The 16610-nt window shown below is 46.7% G+C and overlaps 1 protein-coding gene across 1 annotated transcript in view; it reads right to left on the reverse strand.

Annotated features, from left to right (window-relative positions):
* Positions 1-16610, reverse strand: part of DHRSX (dehydrogenase/reductase X-linked) — a 219145-nt gene that overhangs the window by 157661 nt on the left and 44874 nt on the right. Inside the window, exon 3 of the mRNA XM_064370950.1 lies at positions 6283-6351. Within this exon, the coding sequence (XP_064227020.1) occupies positions 6283-6351 (69 nt within the window). The remainder of the gene's footprint in view (positions 1-6282; positions 6352-16610) is intronic.

A 16610-nucleotide genomic window follows, 5' to 3' on the forward strand; every position in this document is an offset into this window, starting at 1 on the left:
AGCTCCCCCTGCCCCGCCCAGGCTGGGATCTCTGTGGACCAAGACTTCAAAGGCAGAAAGAACAAGAACGTGCGCAGGTCAGAGAATTCACCCAGGTACGCAGGAGAGAGAGCTGACAGCAGGCAAGGCAGGAGGTGTCAGCGTGTGGAAACACCTGCATGCCTGACAGTCAACAGCAACCTGTGTTCCTGGCACCAGGACGCGTGCTGACTTGCTTAAATACAGATCTACGTGGCTGAGCCATGGTTACCTGACGCAGGGATCCCAGCAGAGCAAGAACGAAGCAGCACACTCATCCCCCTCTGTCCTCGCTGGGTCACTGGGGGTGGTAGGGAACGGAGATCATCAAAAAATCTGGAGACAACAGATGCTGGAGAGGATGGGGAGAAATAGGAATGCTTTTACATGGTTGGTGTGAGTGTAAATTAGTTCAACCATTGTGGAAGACACTGTGGCGATTCCTCAAGGACGCAGAACCAGAAATAACATTTGCCCCAGCAATCCCATTACTGGGTATATACCCAAAGGATTACAAATCATTCTATTATAAAGACACATGCACACGTATGTTCATTGTGGCACTGTTCACAATAGCAAAGACTTGGAACCAACCCAAATGCCCATCACTGATAGACTGGATGAAGAAAATGTGGCACATGGACACCATGGAATACTATGCAGCCATGAAAAAGGATGAGTTCATGTCCTTTGCAAGAACACGGATGAAATCGGAAACCATCATTCTCAGCAAACTGACACAAGAACAGAAAATTAAACACCGCGTGTTCTCACTCATAAGTGGGAGTTGAACAATGAGAACACATGGAGGGGAACGTCACACACCGGGGCCTGTCAGGGGGTGGGGGGCTAGGGGAGGGAGAGCAGGGGGTGGGGGGCTAGGGGAGAGAGAGCATTAGGAGAAATACTTCACGTAGATGATGGGGTGATGGACGCAGCAAACCAGCACAGCACGTGTATACCTGTGTAACAATCCTGCACGTTCTGCACGTGTGCCCCAGAACTTAAAGTATAATAAATAAATAAATAATCAGAGTTGCAGCAGGTGCAGGCAGGCCCAGGGACCAGCACAGTTTAGAGCAAGGTCTGGCTGGGTCTGGGGTGGACGTGCCCGGGTCTCGGCGGGGCAGGGACGTGCAAGCCTGCAGGAGCAGAGGTGCCTACAAGGTGCTGTGGGCTACAGAGCGCACTCACAGGCAGCGGGCGGACTCTGCAGTGTGGCTGGAGGCCTGGTCTGGGAGCTCCTGAGGCTGGAGGCAGACTCAGTCGAGGGGAAGGCCCCAGGAGTGAGCATGCCAGGGACAACAAACCTGTTAACATTTTCTTATTTATATATTTATTTATTTATTTTTTGAGATGGAGTCTCGCTGTGTCGCTCAGGCTGGAGGGCACTGGCGTGGATTGTGGCTCACCGCCACCTCCGCCTCCCGGGTTCAAGTGATTCTCCTGCCTCAGTCTCCTGAGTAGGTGGGATTACAGGCGACTGCCACCATGCCCCACTAATTTTTGTGTTTTTAGTAGAGACGGGATTTCATCATGTTGACCAGGCTGGTCTCAAACTCCCGACCTCGAGTGATCTGGCTGCCTCGGCCTCCCACAGTGCTGGGATGAGAGGCGTGAGCCACCACACCCGGCCACTTTTAGTTTTGAATGGATATGAAGTATTGCTGACTGTGGTCACCCTTTTGTGCTACCAAATACTAGATCTTACCCATTCTATCTATTTTTTGTAGTTATTAAGCATCTCCACCACACGCCACATCTTCCCAACCTCTTGCAAGATTTGTAAACCTTTTAAACAGCTACAGAGAGCCCAAACCGTTCTTTTCTACAAGATTAAACTTAAAGCCACCAGTATCAATATGCAAAAAAGGAAACGAAATTTGTTTAATGGTGTGGACAAACCCTGTCTTCCTTATGCTACTCGTCCACAAAAACTGCATTTCAAAGAATTGATGATGGAATATTCTACACAAACTTTCCCAAAAAAAACAGCAATCATTTGTTACTGCAGCCGGACTCAGTGGCTCACGCCTGTCATCCCAGCAATCTGGGAGGCCGAGGCAGGCGGTTCAGCTGACAGCAAGAGTTCCAGACCATCCTGGCTACCCTGGCGAAACCCCGTCTCTACTAAAAATACAAAAAAGTAGCCGGGCATGGTCGTGGGAGTCTGTAATCCCAGCTACTCGGGAGGCTGAGGCAGGAGAATCGCTTAAACCTGGCAGGTGGACGTTGCAGTGAGCTGAGATCATGCCACTGCACTCCAGCCTGGGCGACAAGAGTGAAACTCTGTCTCAAAATATATATATATTAGTTATTGGTCAAAATGTATGTTGTCCAAATCTGAAACATTTTTGGGATCTGATAAAATTAATGTGTGATTATAAATCATTGTTTCTTGCCTGTCATTTTGGTTAGGTGGGTCACATATGTGAGTTTTTGTGAAGTATTCTTTATATAGTTTTGAAGCCATTCAGATTAAAAGCAGAAAGTCATGAGAAAAGAATGCCTCATGTGTCAGTTTCCAGAACCTTCTCTTTGGGTTCCATATTGATGGTTGAATGCATTTAGGACAGCAGTAAATCTGCCACTTGAAGGTGCTGGAAATCCTTTAATGGCCTCAGAAGAATGCAGATGCCAAGGCCCCACCCCCACCCCCAGAGGCCCTGGTTCACAGGTGGTACCTGGGAGCTTGCATTTCTCATCTGCTCTCCAGAGATGCTGATGTTACAGGCCCCAAGAAGGCACTTTGGGATTCACTGTGTTAGAAAATGCCACTCCGGGCCGTGCACGGTGGCTCACGCCTGTAATCCCAGCACTTTGGGAAGCCAAGGTGGGCAGATCACGAGGTCAGGAGATCGAGACCATCCTGGCCAACGTAGTGAAACCCCGTGTCTACTAAAAATAAAAATAAAAATTAGCCGGGCGTGGTGGCGCACATCTCAGCTACTCGGGAGGCTGACGCAGGAGGATCACTTGAACCCAGGAGGCGGAGGTTGCAGTGAGCTGAGATCGCACAAGTGCACTCCAGCCTGGCGACAGAGTGAGACTCCATCTCAAAAAAAAAAAGGAAAAAGAAAATGCCACTCCTTTGAACTGCTGCAAATGACGTAGGGCCAACGTGGCGGGGGACGGCGGGGGACGGCGGGGGACGGCGGGGGACGGCGGGGGACGGCGGGGGACGGCGGGGGACGGCGGGGGATGGCGGGGGACGGCGGGGGACGGGATTTACTGTCACAAAACCAATCCTTTTGCCCCAAGGGAGATCCTAATGAGAAGGAAATGTCTCACCAGCCCGTTGCAACTTGCTGATATTGTACACTGGGCTGGGCTCTGGCTGAGGGGAAACCCCTACGTGTGTGTTCCTGGAAATCAAAGAGATCCTGCAATGCTGGCATGACATTCCAACACACCCCCGCCCTTGGCAGAGAAAACAGGTATTTCACAGCAGCTTCAGGTAGACCAGGAGGAGACGTGTGCAAAGGCGGTGACCAGGCTCAGCTCTGGGCAGGGTTCATTTCACTCGCACGGCTTACGACAAAGAATCAAAACAGGCCACGCACACTGGCTCATGCCTGTGATCCCAGCACTTGGGGAGGCAAAGGTGAATGGACGGCCGCTTCAGCCCAGGAGTTCAAGACCAGCCTTGGCAACAAGGCGAAACCCCAACTCTACAAAAATTAGCTGAGTCTGTGGCTGCACACCTGTGTTCACAGCTACTGGGGAGGCTGAGGCAGGAGGGTCACTTGGGCCTGGGAGGCCGAGGTTGCAGTGAGCCAAGATGATACCACGGTACTCCAGCCTGGGCGACAGAGTAAGACTCTATCTCAAAAAACAAACAAAGAATCACTCATAAGTGGGTGTTGAACAATGAGAACACATGGACACAGGGAGGGGAACATCGCACGCTGGGGCCTGTCGGGGGCTGGGGGGCTAGGAGAGGGAGAGCAGGGGGTGGGGGGATTGGGGAGGGAGAGCATTAGGAGAAATACCTAATGTAGATGATGGGGTGATGGACGCAGCAAACCACCATGGCACGTGTATGCCTATGTAAGAAACCTGCACGATCTGCACATGGACCCCAGAACTTAAAGCATAATAAATTAAAAAATAAAATAACAAATAAATTAAATTTTATCATGTGGAAGAAAAAAATTAAGAATTCAAGTACACCCATCCCCTGCTTTGCGGAATTCTCAATACACCATCTCAAATTCAAACAGCCGAAGAGGTGACATGCATTTTTTTTAGCATAAGGTAGCAGACACAGACATTGCTCAGAAACGTACTTAGCATGTGTGTGGCCCAACGGGTGTGTAAAAAGGTGTTTCTATGAAAAGGTACTCAGCATCACGAACCATCAGGGAACTGCAGATCAAAACCACCAGGACTTATCATCTCACACCAGTTAAAATGGAGATTGCCAGAATGATATTTCTGTTTTTGTTTTGTTTTTGAGAAGGAGTCTCCCTCTGTCACCCAGGCTGGAGTGCAATGGTGCAATCTCAGCTCACTGCAACCTCCACCTCCCAGGTTCAAGCAATTCTCCTGCCTCCCGAGTAGCTGGGATTACAGGCGCCCGCCACCACGCCCGGCTACTTTTTGTATTTTTAGGAGAGACGGGGTTTCACTATGTTGGTCAGGCTGGCCTCCAACTCCAAACCTCAGGTGTCTGCTCGCCTCAGTCTCCCAGAGCGCTGGGATGACAGGTGTGAGTCACGGTGCTTGCCCAGAATGATGATCTTTATACTTGATCATAAGTGTCAGGAGGCTGTAGAGAAAGGGGCCCTCATACACCGCTGGTGGGAATGTCGACTAGGACAGCGAGTGTGAAAAGCACTATGGCGGTTCCCCAGATAACTAAAAATCAGAGCAGTAAATAATCCAGCAATCCCACTACTCAGCATGGACTCAAAGCAGATGAAGTCAGTGTGTGAAAGAGACACCGGCACGCCTATGTACACTGCAGAACGATTCACAGGAGCCAAGACATGGAAACCACTTAGCTGTCCGACGACAGATGAAAGGATAAAGAAAGTGTAGTATCCATATGCAATGGAATACTACGCAGCCATGTAAAAGGAAATCCACTCTTCCCCAGCAACATGGACGGAACTGGAGGCCATCATCCTGAGTGAAATAACTCAGAAACACAAAGTCAAATACCAGTGTTATTACTGATAAGTGATAGCTAAATAATGCGCCCACATGGACAGAGTAGAATAAGAGACATTGGAGACTGAAGGGTGGGAGGGTGGAAGAGGGGCAAGGGATAAGAAATTACCTGTTGGGGCCAGGCGCGGTGGCTCACGCCTGTCATCCCAGGACTTTGGGAGGCCGAGGTGGGCAGATCACCTGAGGTCAGGAGCTAGAGACCAGTCTGGCCAATATAGTGAAACCCAGTCTCTACTAAAAATATAAAAATCAACCAGGCATGGTGGTGGGCACCTGTAGTCCCAGCTACTCAGGAGGCTGAGGCAGGAGAATTGCTTGAACCTGGGAGGTGGAGGTTGCAGTGAGCTGTTATCATGCCATTTGCACTCTAGCCTGGGCAACAACAGTGAAACTCTCTCAAAAAAGAAAAAAAAAGGAAAAGAAAAGAAAGCAAAGAGAAAAAGAAATTACTGTCAGGTACAGCATACATCATTCAGTGCCAGTCACACTAAAGCCCAGACCTCACCACCGCGTTATCCACCCACGTAACAAAGCTCTGCTTGTACTCCCTAAACGTATACACATGAAAAATAACCAATACATACAAGGAAACGGCATTTAGAATCTGCAAGGATCCTAGACTAGGAAGTCGTGTGCACACCTTCCCTTCCGCAGTTTGAACAGGAAGAAGGAGGACACCAGAACTTGCTCTAGCTACCTGTCGAGCATCTTAGGGCAAACACGCTCCTGGTTTGATGTGTCTTAAGTCCAGAAGTCCCAACCCGCACAGGCATCTCCCAGCAGGTTGCCTGAGGTCAACGAGAAAGTAAAATGCGTCCTGATCCGCGCGGAACACACATTTGAGTAAGAGTGCAAGCCACCAGCACATCCCAACACGCTTTTCCCAGCAGGCATCGGAGCTGAGCAATGCCTCATCGCCTCGCCTTTACCATTTCCTTCTGCGCGGTGGGACTAGAAATCCCCGAAACAAGAGTGCGAAAACCCGACACATCTCTCCCGAATGCCGCTTGGCACACGACAGAAACTCGGCCACGAACCGCTCAAACCACGTGTCCCAAGAGAAAAACCCACCGCGGCATCTCGCGATACCTTTGACGTTCAGCGTTTCTTCTTTTATTTTTCTCACAACTTCCTCGGCTTTGCCGTCGTTATTTCCAGCTAAAAGGAAAAAAGGAAAAGGTACGGTGACTGGTAGAGTCATCCAGAAACTGTTAACTGCAAAAAAAAAAAAAAAAAGAGAGAGGGAGAGGTTTTTGAGGGAGGTATAACACCATTGTGAAATGTGTCTTTGATGGGTTTTCCCTTTGTCCTAGCGTTTGACAGGCATTTTGCCAGAATAAAGCTATCCATTGAAGACCCGTTTTCTTAAGCTTGCATGGGCAAAAAGTGCAAATGCACTTGACATTCTACTTTTAAATAATGACAGTGACGCGGGACCCCTGCTGTCATCATTTGCACGTGAGAACCAAGAAGAGCGTCAGCGTTAAAATGTGCATTAAAACGTGAGGATGCAAAGAGCATTTTCGAGGGGCTTTTGCTCTGGGAACACCGCTGTGTACACTGGCAGACTGTGCCACGAATGTGACCACACGCCACGGCTCCTGCTTCGCGCTAAGGATTGCTTATTCCGCTCTCCGCAGCGCCGTGACATTCTGCAACTGTGGTTTCAGGAACACGCCTTTAGATGGATGCCAACAGGTGTTTTGCCTAGAGGCTGTGTTACAGCTCAAATACAGACTAGGAAATCCGGGGTGAAAGAACATCAATGAGGTTTTTTCTTTGTTTTTGTGGTTTTGGATAGAGTCTCACTCTGTCACCCAGGCTGGAGGGCGGTGGCGTGATCTCAGCTCACTGCAGCCTCCGCCTCCCCAGTTCAAGTGATTCTGCTGCCTCAGCCTCCCGAGTACCTGGGATTAAGGTGCTTGCCATTACACTTGGCTAATCTTTTATGTGTATATATACACACTTGTATGTATATGTATATATGTGTATGTATATATATTTAATTATATATATTTATAAAATTATAGATGTATATACATATAACATACTACATGTGTCTATATTATATAATATATATAACGTAGTATATACTACATATATATTGCATATACACATATATATGCATATATTTATATAAATATGTATAAATATATACTTACATATTTATATAAAAATGTAAATATATATATTTATATATTTTTATATATTTGTTATATATATAAATATAAATATAAATATATTTGTTATAAATATAAATATATATTATATATTATATATAATATATATAACACATATATTTATATAAGTAATTACATATTTATATTTAATATAAATATTTACATATTTCTATTTTATATAAATATGTAAATATATACATATATGTATTTTTAGTATAATTTTATATATATACATATGTATTTATTTTTAGTACATATAAATACATATATATACTAAAAGTACACACACATACACACACACACATATATATGTATTTTTAGTAGAGACTGGGTTTCACTATGTTGCCCAGGCTGGCCTCGAACTCAGACCTCAGGTAATCCACCCGCCTCTGCCTCCCAAAGTGCTGGGATGACAGGCATGAGCCGCCACGCTCGGCCTGGTTTCTTTAATGGCTTAGAAAGTGAACATGCATTGAACACAACAGTATGGTTTTATTTTGTCGTCATTATTTTTTCAAATGTCTTTGACCAGAGAGGTCAGACTGTAAGGTGTGTCAAAAGGGGCAGCTCTTTAGGGGAAAAGAGCTTGGCAAATTCTTCCTCCTTTGGCCTCATCACTCATTAACATGCTGGCATCATGTGGTGTCAGCGGATTTCCAGGGTGAGCCAAGCCCAAAACTCCATTTTCGGGTGAGTCATGGGACAGCATTGAGAGAGGGGTATTTAAATGCATGACAGTCGGAACCACAGCAGCTATTTAAACACACGAGGCTCAGAACCACAGCAGGTGTTTACACACACGAGGCTCAGAACCACAGCAGCTGTTTACACACACGAGGCTCAGAACCACAGCAGCTGTTTACACACACGAGGCTCAGAACCACAGCAGGTGTTTACACACACGAGGCTCAGAACCACAGCAGCTGTTTACACACACGAGGCTCAGAACCACAGCAGCTGTTTACACACACGAGGCTCAGAACCACAGCAGCTGTTTACACACACGAGGCTCAGAACCACAGCAGCTGTTTACACACACGAGGCTCAGAACCACAGCAGCTGTTTACACACACGAGGCTCAGAACCACAGCAGGTGTTTACACACACGAGGCTCAGAACCACAGCAGCTGTTTACACACACGAGGCTCAGAACCACAGCAGCTGTTTACACACACGAGGCTCAGAACCACAGCAGCTGTTTACACACACGAGGCTCAGAACCACAGCAGCTGTTTACACACACGAGGCTCAGAACCACAGCAGGTGTTTACACACACGAGGCTCAGAACCACAGCAGCTGTTTACACACACGAGGCTCAGAACCACAGCAGGTGTTTACACACACGAGGCTCAGAACCACAGCAGCTGTTTACACACACGAGGCTCAGAACCACAGCAGCTGTTTACACACACGAGGCTCAGAACCACAGCAGGTGTTTACACACACGAGGCTCAGAATCACAGCAGGTATTTACACACACGAGGCTCAGAACCACAGCAGCTGTTTACACACACGAGGCTCAGAACCACAGCAGGTGTTTACACACACGAGGCTCAGAACCACAGCAGGTGTTTACACACACGAGGCTCAGAACCACAGCAGCTGTTTACACACACGAGGCTCAGAACCACAGCAGGTGTTTACACACACGAGGCTCAGAACCAAGGCAGGTGTTTACACACACGAGGCTCAGAACCACAGCAGCTGTTTACACACACGAGGCTCAGAACCACAGCAGGTGTTTACACACACGAGGCTCAGAACCACAGCAGCTGTTTACACACACGAGGCTCAGAACCACAGCAGGTGTTTACACACACGAGGCTCAGAATCACAGCAGGTATTTAAATGCATGTGTAGATCAGTTTTCTGGTATAGATTTAATGCCTGCGATGACGTGGCAATCTCGTTCTTTCCTTATATCTTCTATCTGCATGTCACCTGAACCGATTCATAATGTGAGGACTTTTAGCCTACGCAATGAGGCACTGAGAGGTCCAGCCCCTCAAGGCCCAGAAAGGCTCCTCGCTCAGAATCATGCTCTTAGGCTTGAGGCTTTTTGGCTGTTGCAAAGGTGTTCCAGGCCCAGAAAAGGCTCTGTCCTGAACAGGAAGATAAGGAACAACTGAGACAAATTTGTCTTGAAATGTCCAGTCCCGAGCACTGTTCATGCTCCATGATCAGCTTTCCATAAATTACAACAAGGAAAAGAAGGGATGGGAGAAAGACAGACTTAATCAATAGTGGGCACTGTTTTTGGAAAATTTTAAGTGAATATGATCCTGCATATCTAAAACCAGACATTAGCCAGGCACAGTGGGTCACGCCTGTAATCCCAGCACTTTGGGAGGCCGAGGTGGGCAGATGACAAGGTCAGGAGTTCGAGACCAGCCTGAGCAACATGATGAAACCCTGTGTCTTCTAAAAATACAAAAATTACCCAGGCATGGTGGCACGTGCCTGTAATCCCAGCTACTCAGGAGGCTGAGGCAGGAGAATCTCTTCAACCTGGGAGGTGGAGGTTGCAGTGACCTGAGATCGCAGCATTGTACTCCAGCCTGGGCGACAGAGCGAGACTCTGTCTCCAAAAAATAAATAAATAAAACCAGACCTACAGTATGATGTTTATAAAAGCAGACACCGTAAAAGCTATGGTTAAAAGCAAAGGGTGGCCAGGCACAGTGGCTCACACTTGTAATCCCAGCACTTTGGGAGGCCAAGGTGGGAGTATCACTTCAACCCAGGAGTTCAAGACAAGCCTGGGCAACATAGTGAAACCCTGTATCTGCACCCGAGGAGCTGGGACTACAGGCGCCCACCACCAAGACTGGCTAACTTTTGTATTTTTAGTAAAGTTGGGGCTTCGCCACGTTGGCCAGGCTGGTCTCGAACCCCTAACCTCAAGTGATCTACCTGCCTTGACTTCTCAAAGTGGTAGTATTAAAGGCGTGAGCCACCATGTCCAGCCACCAAAATAATTTTTTTTAATAGCTGGGGCTGGGCATGGTGGCTCATGCCTGTCATCCCAGCACTTTGGGAGGCTGAGGCAGGTAGATCACCTGAGGTCAGTAGTGCGACACCAGCCTGGCCAAAATGGCGAAATCTGTCTCTACTAAAAATACAAAAATCAGCTGGGCATGGTGGTGCATGCCTGTAGTCCCAGCTATTCGGTAGGCTGAGGCATGAGAGTTGCTTGAATCTGAGAGGGAGAGATTGCAGCAAGCCGAGATGGCACCACTGTACTTCAGCCTGGGTGACAGAGCAAGACTCTGTCTCAAGGAAATAACAATAATAAATAAATAAAATGAGCTTGGCATGGCGGTGCACACCTGTAGCAGCAGTGGCTCGTGAGGCTGGGGCAGGAGGATTGCTTGAGCCCAGGAGCCTGAGGTTGCAGTGAGCTATGATTATATGACTGCACTCCAGTCTGGGCTGAAGGAGCAGCATCCTGTCTGAAATGAATGAAAGAATGAATGAATGAATGAAATGCAGATGGTGTCGCTGACGGAGCAGCATCCTATCTGAAATGAATGAATGAATGAATGAATGAAATGCAGATGGTGCCGCTGATGGAGCAGCATCCTGTCTGAAATGAATGAATGAAATGCAGATGGTGCCGCTGATGGAGCAGCATCCTGTCTGAAATGAATGAATGAATGAAATGCAGATGGTGTCACTGATGGAGCAGCATCCTGTCTGAAATGAATGAATGAATGAATGAATGAAATGCAGATGGTGCCGCTGATGGAGCAGCATCCTGTCTGAAACGAATGAATGAATAAATGCAGATGGTGCCGCTGATGGAGCAGCATCCTGTCTGAAATGAATGAATGAATGAAATGCAGATGGTGTCACTGATGGAGCAGCATCCTGTCTGAAATGAATGAATGAATGAATGAAATGCAGATGGTGTCACTGATGGATCAGCGTCCTGTCTGAAATGAATGAATGAATGAATGAAATGCAGATGGTGCCGCTGATGGAGCAGCATCCTGTCTGAAATGAATGAATGAATGAATGAATGAAATGCAGATGGTGCCGCTGATGGAGCAGCATCCTGTCTGAAATGAATGAATGAATGAAATGCAGATGGTGTCACTGATGGAGCAGCATCCTGTCTGAAATGAATGAATGAATGAATGAAATGCAGATGGTGCCGCTGATGGAGCAGCATCCTGTCTGAAACGAATGAATGAATGCAGATGGTGCCGCTGATGGAGCAGCATCCTGTCTGAAATGAATGAATGAATGAAATGCAGATGGTGTCACTGATGGAGCAGCGTCCTGTCTGAAATGAATGAATGAATGAATGAATGAAATGCAGATGGTGCCGCTGATGGAGCAGCATCCTGTCTGAAATGAATGAATGAATGAATGAATGAAATGCAGATGGTGCCGCTGATGGAGCAGCGTCCTGTCTGAAATGAATGAATGAATGAAATGCAGATGGTGTCACTGATGGAGCAGCATCCTGTCTGAAATGAATGAATGAATGAATGAAATGCAGATGGTGTCACTGATGGAGCAGCATCCTGTCTGAAATGAATGAATGAATGAATGAATGAAATGCAGACGGTGCCGCTGATGGAGCAGCATCCTGTCTGAAATGAATGAATGAATGAAATGCAGATGGTGTCACTGATGGAGGAGCATCCTGTCTGAAATGAATGAATGAATGAAATGCAGATGGTGTCGCTGATGGAGCAGCATCCTGTCTGAAATGAATGAATGAATGAAATGCAGATGGTGTCACTGATGGAGCAGCATCCTGTCTGAAATGAATGAATGAATGAAATGCAGATGGTGTCACTGATGGATCAGCATCCTGTCTGAAACGAATGAATGAATGAATGAATGAAATGCAGATGGTGTCACTGACGGAGCAGCATCCTGTCTGAAATGAATGAATGAATGAAATGCAGATGGTGTCGCTGATGGAGCAGCATCCTGTCTGAAATGAATGAATGAATGAAATGCAGATGGTGTCACTGATGGAGCAGCATCCTGTCTGAAATGAATGAATGAATGAATGAAATGCAGATGGTGCCGCTGATGGAGCAGCATCCTGTCTGAAATGAATGAATGAATGAATGAAATGCAGATGGTGTCACTGACGGAGCAGCATCCTGTCTGAAATGAATGAATGAATGAAATGCAGATGGTGTCACTGATGGAGCAGCATCCTGAAATGAATGTATGTATGAATGAATGAATGAATGAAATGCAGATGGTGTCACTGATGGAGCAGCATCCTGTCTGAAATGAATGAATGAATGAATGAAATGCAGATGGTGTCACTGACGGAGCAGCATCCTGTCTGAAATGAATGAATGAATGAAATGCAGATGGTGTCACTGATGGAGCAGCATCCTGTCTGAAATGAATGAATGAATGAAATGCAGATGGTGTCACTGATGGAGCAGCATCCTGTCTGAAATGAATGAATGAATGAATGAAATGCAGATGGTGCCGCTGATGGAGCAGCATCCTGTCTGAAATGAATGAATGAATGAATGAAATGCAGATGGTGTCACTGACGGAGCAGCATCCTGTCTGAAATGAATGAATGAATGAAATGCAGATGGTGTCACTGATGGAGCAGCATCCTGAAATGAATGTATGTATGAATGAATGAATGAATGAAATGCAGATGGTGTCACTGATGGAGCAGCATCCTGTCTGAAATGAATGAATGAATGAAATGCAGATGGTGTCACTGATGGATCAGCATCCTGTCTGAAACGAATGAATGAATGAATGAATGAAATGCAGATGGTGCCGCTGATGGAGCAGCATCCTGTCTGAAATGAATGAATGAATGAAATGCAGATGGTGTCGCTGATGGAGCAGCATCCTGTCTGAAATGAATGAATGAATGAATAAAATGCAGATGGTGTCACTGATGGAGCAGCATCCTGAAATGAATGTATGTATGAATGAATGAATGAATGAAATGCAGATGGTGTCACTGATGGAGCAGCATCCTGTCTGAAATGAATGAATGAATGAAATGCAGATGGTGTCACTGATGGATCAGCATCCTGTCTGAAACGAATGAATGAATGAATGAATGAAATGCAGATGGTGTCACTGACGGAGCAGCATCCTGTCTGAAATGAATGAATGAATGAAATGCAGATGGTGTCACTGATGGAGCAGCATCCTGTCTGAAATGAATGAATGAATGAAATGCAGATGGTGTCACTGATGGAGCAGCATCCTGTCTGAAATGAATGAATGAATGAATGAAATGCAGATGGTGCCGCTGATGGAGCAGCATCCTGTCTGAAATGAATGAATGAATGAATGAAATGCAGATGGTGTCACTGACGGAGCAGCATCCTGTCTGAAATGAATGAATGAATGAAATGCAGATGGTGTCACTGATGGAGCAGCATCCTGAAATGAATGTATGTATGAATGAATGAATGAATGAAATGCAGATGGTGTCACTGATGGAGCAGCATCCTGTCTGAAATGAATGAATGAATGAATGAAATGCAGATGGTGTCACTGATGGAGCAGCATCCTGAAATGAATGTATGTATGAATGAATGAATGAATGAAATGCAGATGGTGTCACTGATGGAGCAGCATCCTGTCTGAAATGAATGAATGAATGAAATGCAGATGGTGTCACTGATGGATCAGCATCCTGTCTGAAACGAATGAATGAATGAATGAATGAAATGCAGATGGTGCCGCTGATGGAGCAGCATCCTGTCTGAAATGAATGAATGAATGAATGAAATGCAGATGGTGTCACTGACGGAGCAGCATCCTGTCTGAAATGAATGAATGAATGAAATGCAGATGGTGTCGCTGATGGAGCAGCATCCTGTCTGAAATGAATGAATGAATGAAATGCAGATGGTGTCACTGATGGAGCAGCATCCTGTCTGAAACGAATGAATGAATGAATGAATGAAATGCAGATGGTGCCGCTGATGGAGCAGCATCCTGTCTGAAATGAATGAATGAATGAATTAAATGCAGATGGTGTCACTGACGGAGCAGCATCCTGTCTGAAATGAATGAATGAATGAAATGCAGATGGTGTCGCTGATGGAGCAGCATCCTGTTGAAATGAATGTATCAATGAATGAATGAATGAATGAATGAAATGCAGATGGTGTCACTGAGGTAGCAGCATCCTGTCTGAAATGAATGAATGAATGAAAGAAATGCAGATTGTGCCGCTGATGGAGCAGCGTCCTGTCTGAAATGAATGAATGAATGAAATGCAGATGGTCCCGCTGATGGAGCAGCATCCTGTCTGAAATGAATGAATGAATGAAATGCAGATGGTGTCGCTGGAGCAGCATCCTGTCTGAAATGAATGAATGAATGAAATGCAGATGGTGTCGCTGGAGCAGCATCCTGTCTGAAATGAATGAATGAATGAATGAAATGCAGATGGTGTCACCGATGGAGGAGCATCCTGTCTGAAATGAATGTATGTATGTATGAATGAATGAATGAAATGCAGATGGTGTCGCTGATGGAGCAGCATCCTGTCTGAAATGAATGAATGAATGAATGAAATGCAGATGGTGTCACTGATGGAGCAGCATCCTGTCTGAAATGAATGTATGTATGAAATGTATGTATGAATGAAATGCAGATGGTGTCGAGAGTGGGCATAAGACACATTAAAGCTTTTATGTTTCAAAGGTCACCTCCACACATCATTTAGGGAGAGACCCCCTCGCATCCTCCAGCTTCCTGGTCTCCACCTCCTCCCTCCCCTCCACTCCGGATGGGAAGGACGGTGAAAAAGAAATAAAATACCGAAGAGCTTGAATCCGTGGTCAGGAGACTTGCTGACACCACTGACCAGGGCACGAAGAGGCCCAAAGACTGGGAAGAGGACTGGCTTTTTGGTTCTCAGCATCTCTGCTATCTATAAGCCTTGAAAGAACCAGCCGGAGCCCGGCGCTGGGTCACGTCCTCCACGTCTGCACGACCCACACCCGCTCCTGGAAACGCCTCTGCCAGCTAGTAATTTACTGCCTTTGTGTTGTCTCTGTAAGCCCCCTCCCCTGCCTGTTCCCGGTCACGCTGCATATAAACTAGCAAGTCAATGAAGCCAAAAGATTGTGAGGTCTGACGCCCAGCCAGTGGACAATGACATAGTTTTGCCTCAGTTTCCCCTTCGGCGTTGTAAGCCTATAAACGGAGAAAGAAGCTCCTTCTCGGGAAGCTCGGTGAATGAGGCTTTAGCCCTCCCGCAGCTCCCGGCGGAATAAAAAGCCACTTCCTTCCTCAGCTCGGTGTTGGGGAGGTCTGCTTCCTGCCACTCCTGCTTTAAAGCTAGGCGATTTAAACTTCCCCAGCCGTGCAACTGACCGGGAACGCGGAGCAACGTAGAATGGGTTACCTCAACTGTCCTCATTTTCCCAGTTGAAGGAAGACCTGAAGAGGTCACGCTTAAAGAGGAGTCAGAGATCACGAAGAGCTTTTAGAGATGTTCAGAAAGAAGAGCAGCAGTCAAACACTGAGCATCTATAGGGCATGGGGGCAGAGAAGGCAAGAATGCCACAGAACTGTTCAGATTCTGTTACGAGCTTGTGTTTGAACAAAATTCTCAAACTGAAGTCCTTAACCCCAGGACCTCAGAATGTGACTGTGTTTGGAAATAGGGTTTGTGAAGTGGTGACCAAGGTGAAATGAGGTCACTAGCTGGGCCCTGATCTAACAGAACTGGGGCCCTTATAAGAAGGGCATATGAGGACACAGACATGCACAGAGAGACAGCCCTGTGAGGACGCGGGGAGAAGACGGCGCCTCCAAGCCCAGGAGCGAGGCCTCAGGAGGAGACAGCCCTGCCCACACTGTGAATTCAACCTCCAGAATCGTGAAACATAAATTTTGGCTTTTTAAACGACCTCCAGTCTCCTTGAGATACTTCGTTAGAGCCCCCCACTAGGAAGCTAATAAAGATATGTCGTGATTTTCTCCCCAGTAAATCCTGTGAAAACAACACAGCATCAATACAGAAGCAGAGCATGCATCTATTCCCAAGCGGGTACTACCCCTGCCTGTGTTTTCCGGGTCTTAAATATCACCCTGATGACTTTCCTGGATCTGAATTGTTATATGTAAGTCAACGTTTGCATACATCTCTAAATGAGCAAGCAAGTCGTTTGCATGAGGTATACAGCACAGCTAACTGCCCGGTGTGGTGGCTCACACCTGTCATCCCAGCAATCTGGGAGGCCGAGGCAGGCAGATGG

Source organism: Aotus nancymaae, unplaced genomic scaffold (genome assembly GCF_030222135.1).
Source record: "Aotus nancymaae isolate 86718 unplaced genomic scaffold, 86718_ANA_hifiasm-v0.15.2.pri h1tg000111l, whole genome shotgun sequence".
NCBI lineage: Eukaryota > Metazoa > Chordata > Mammalia > Primates > Aotidae > Aotus > Aotus nancymaae.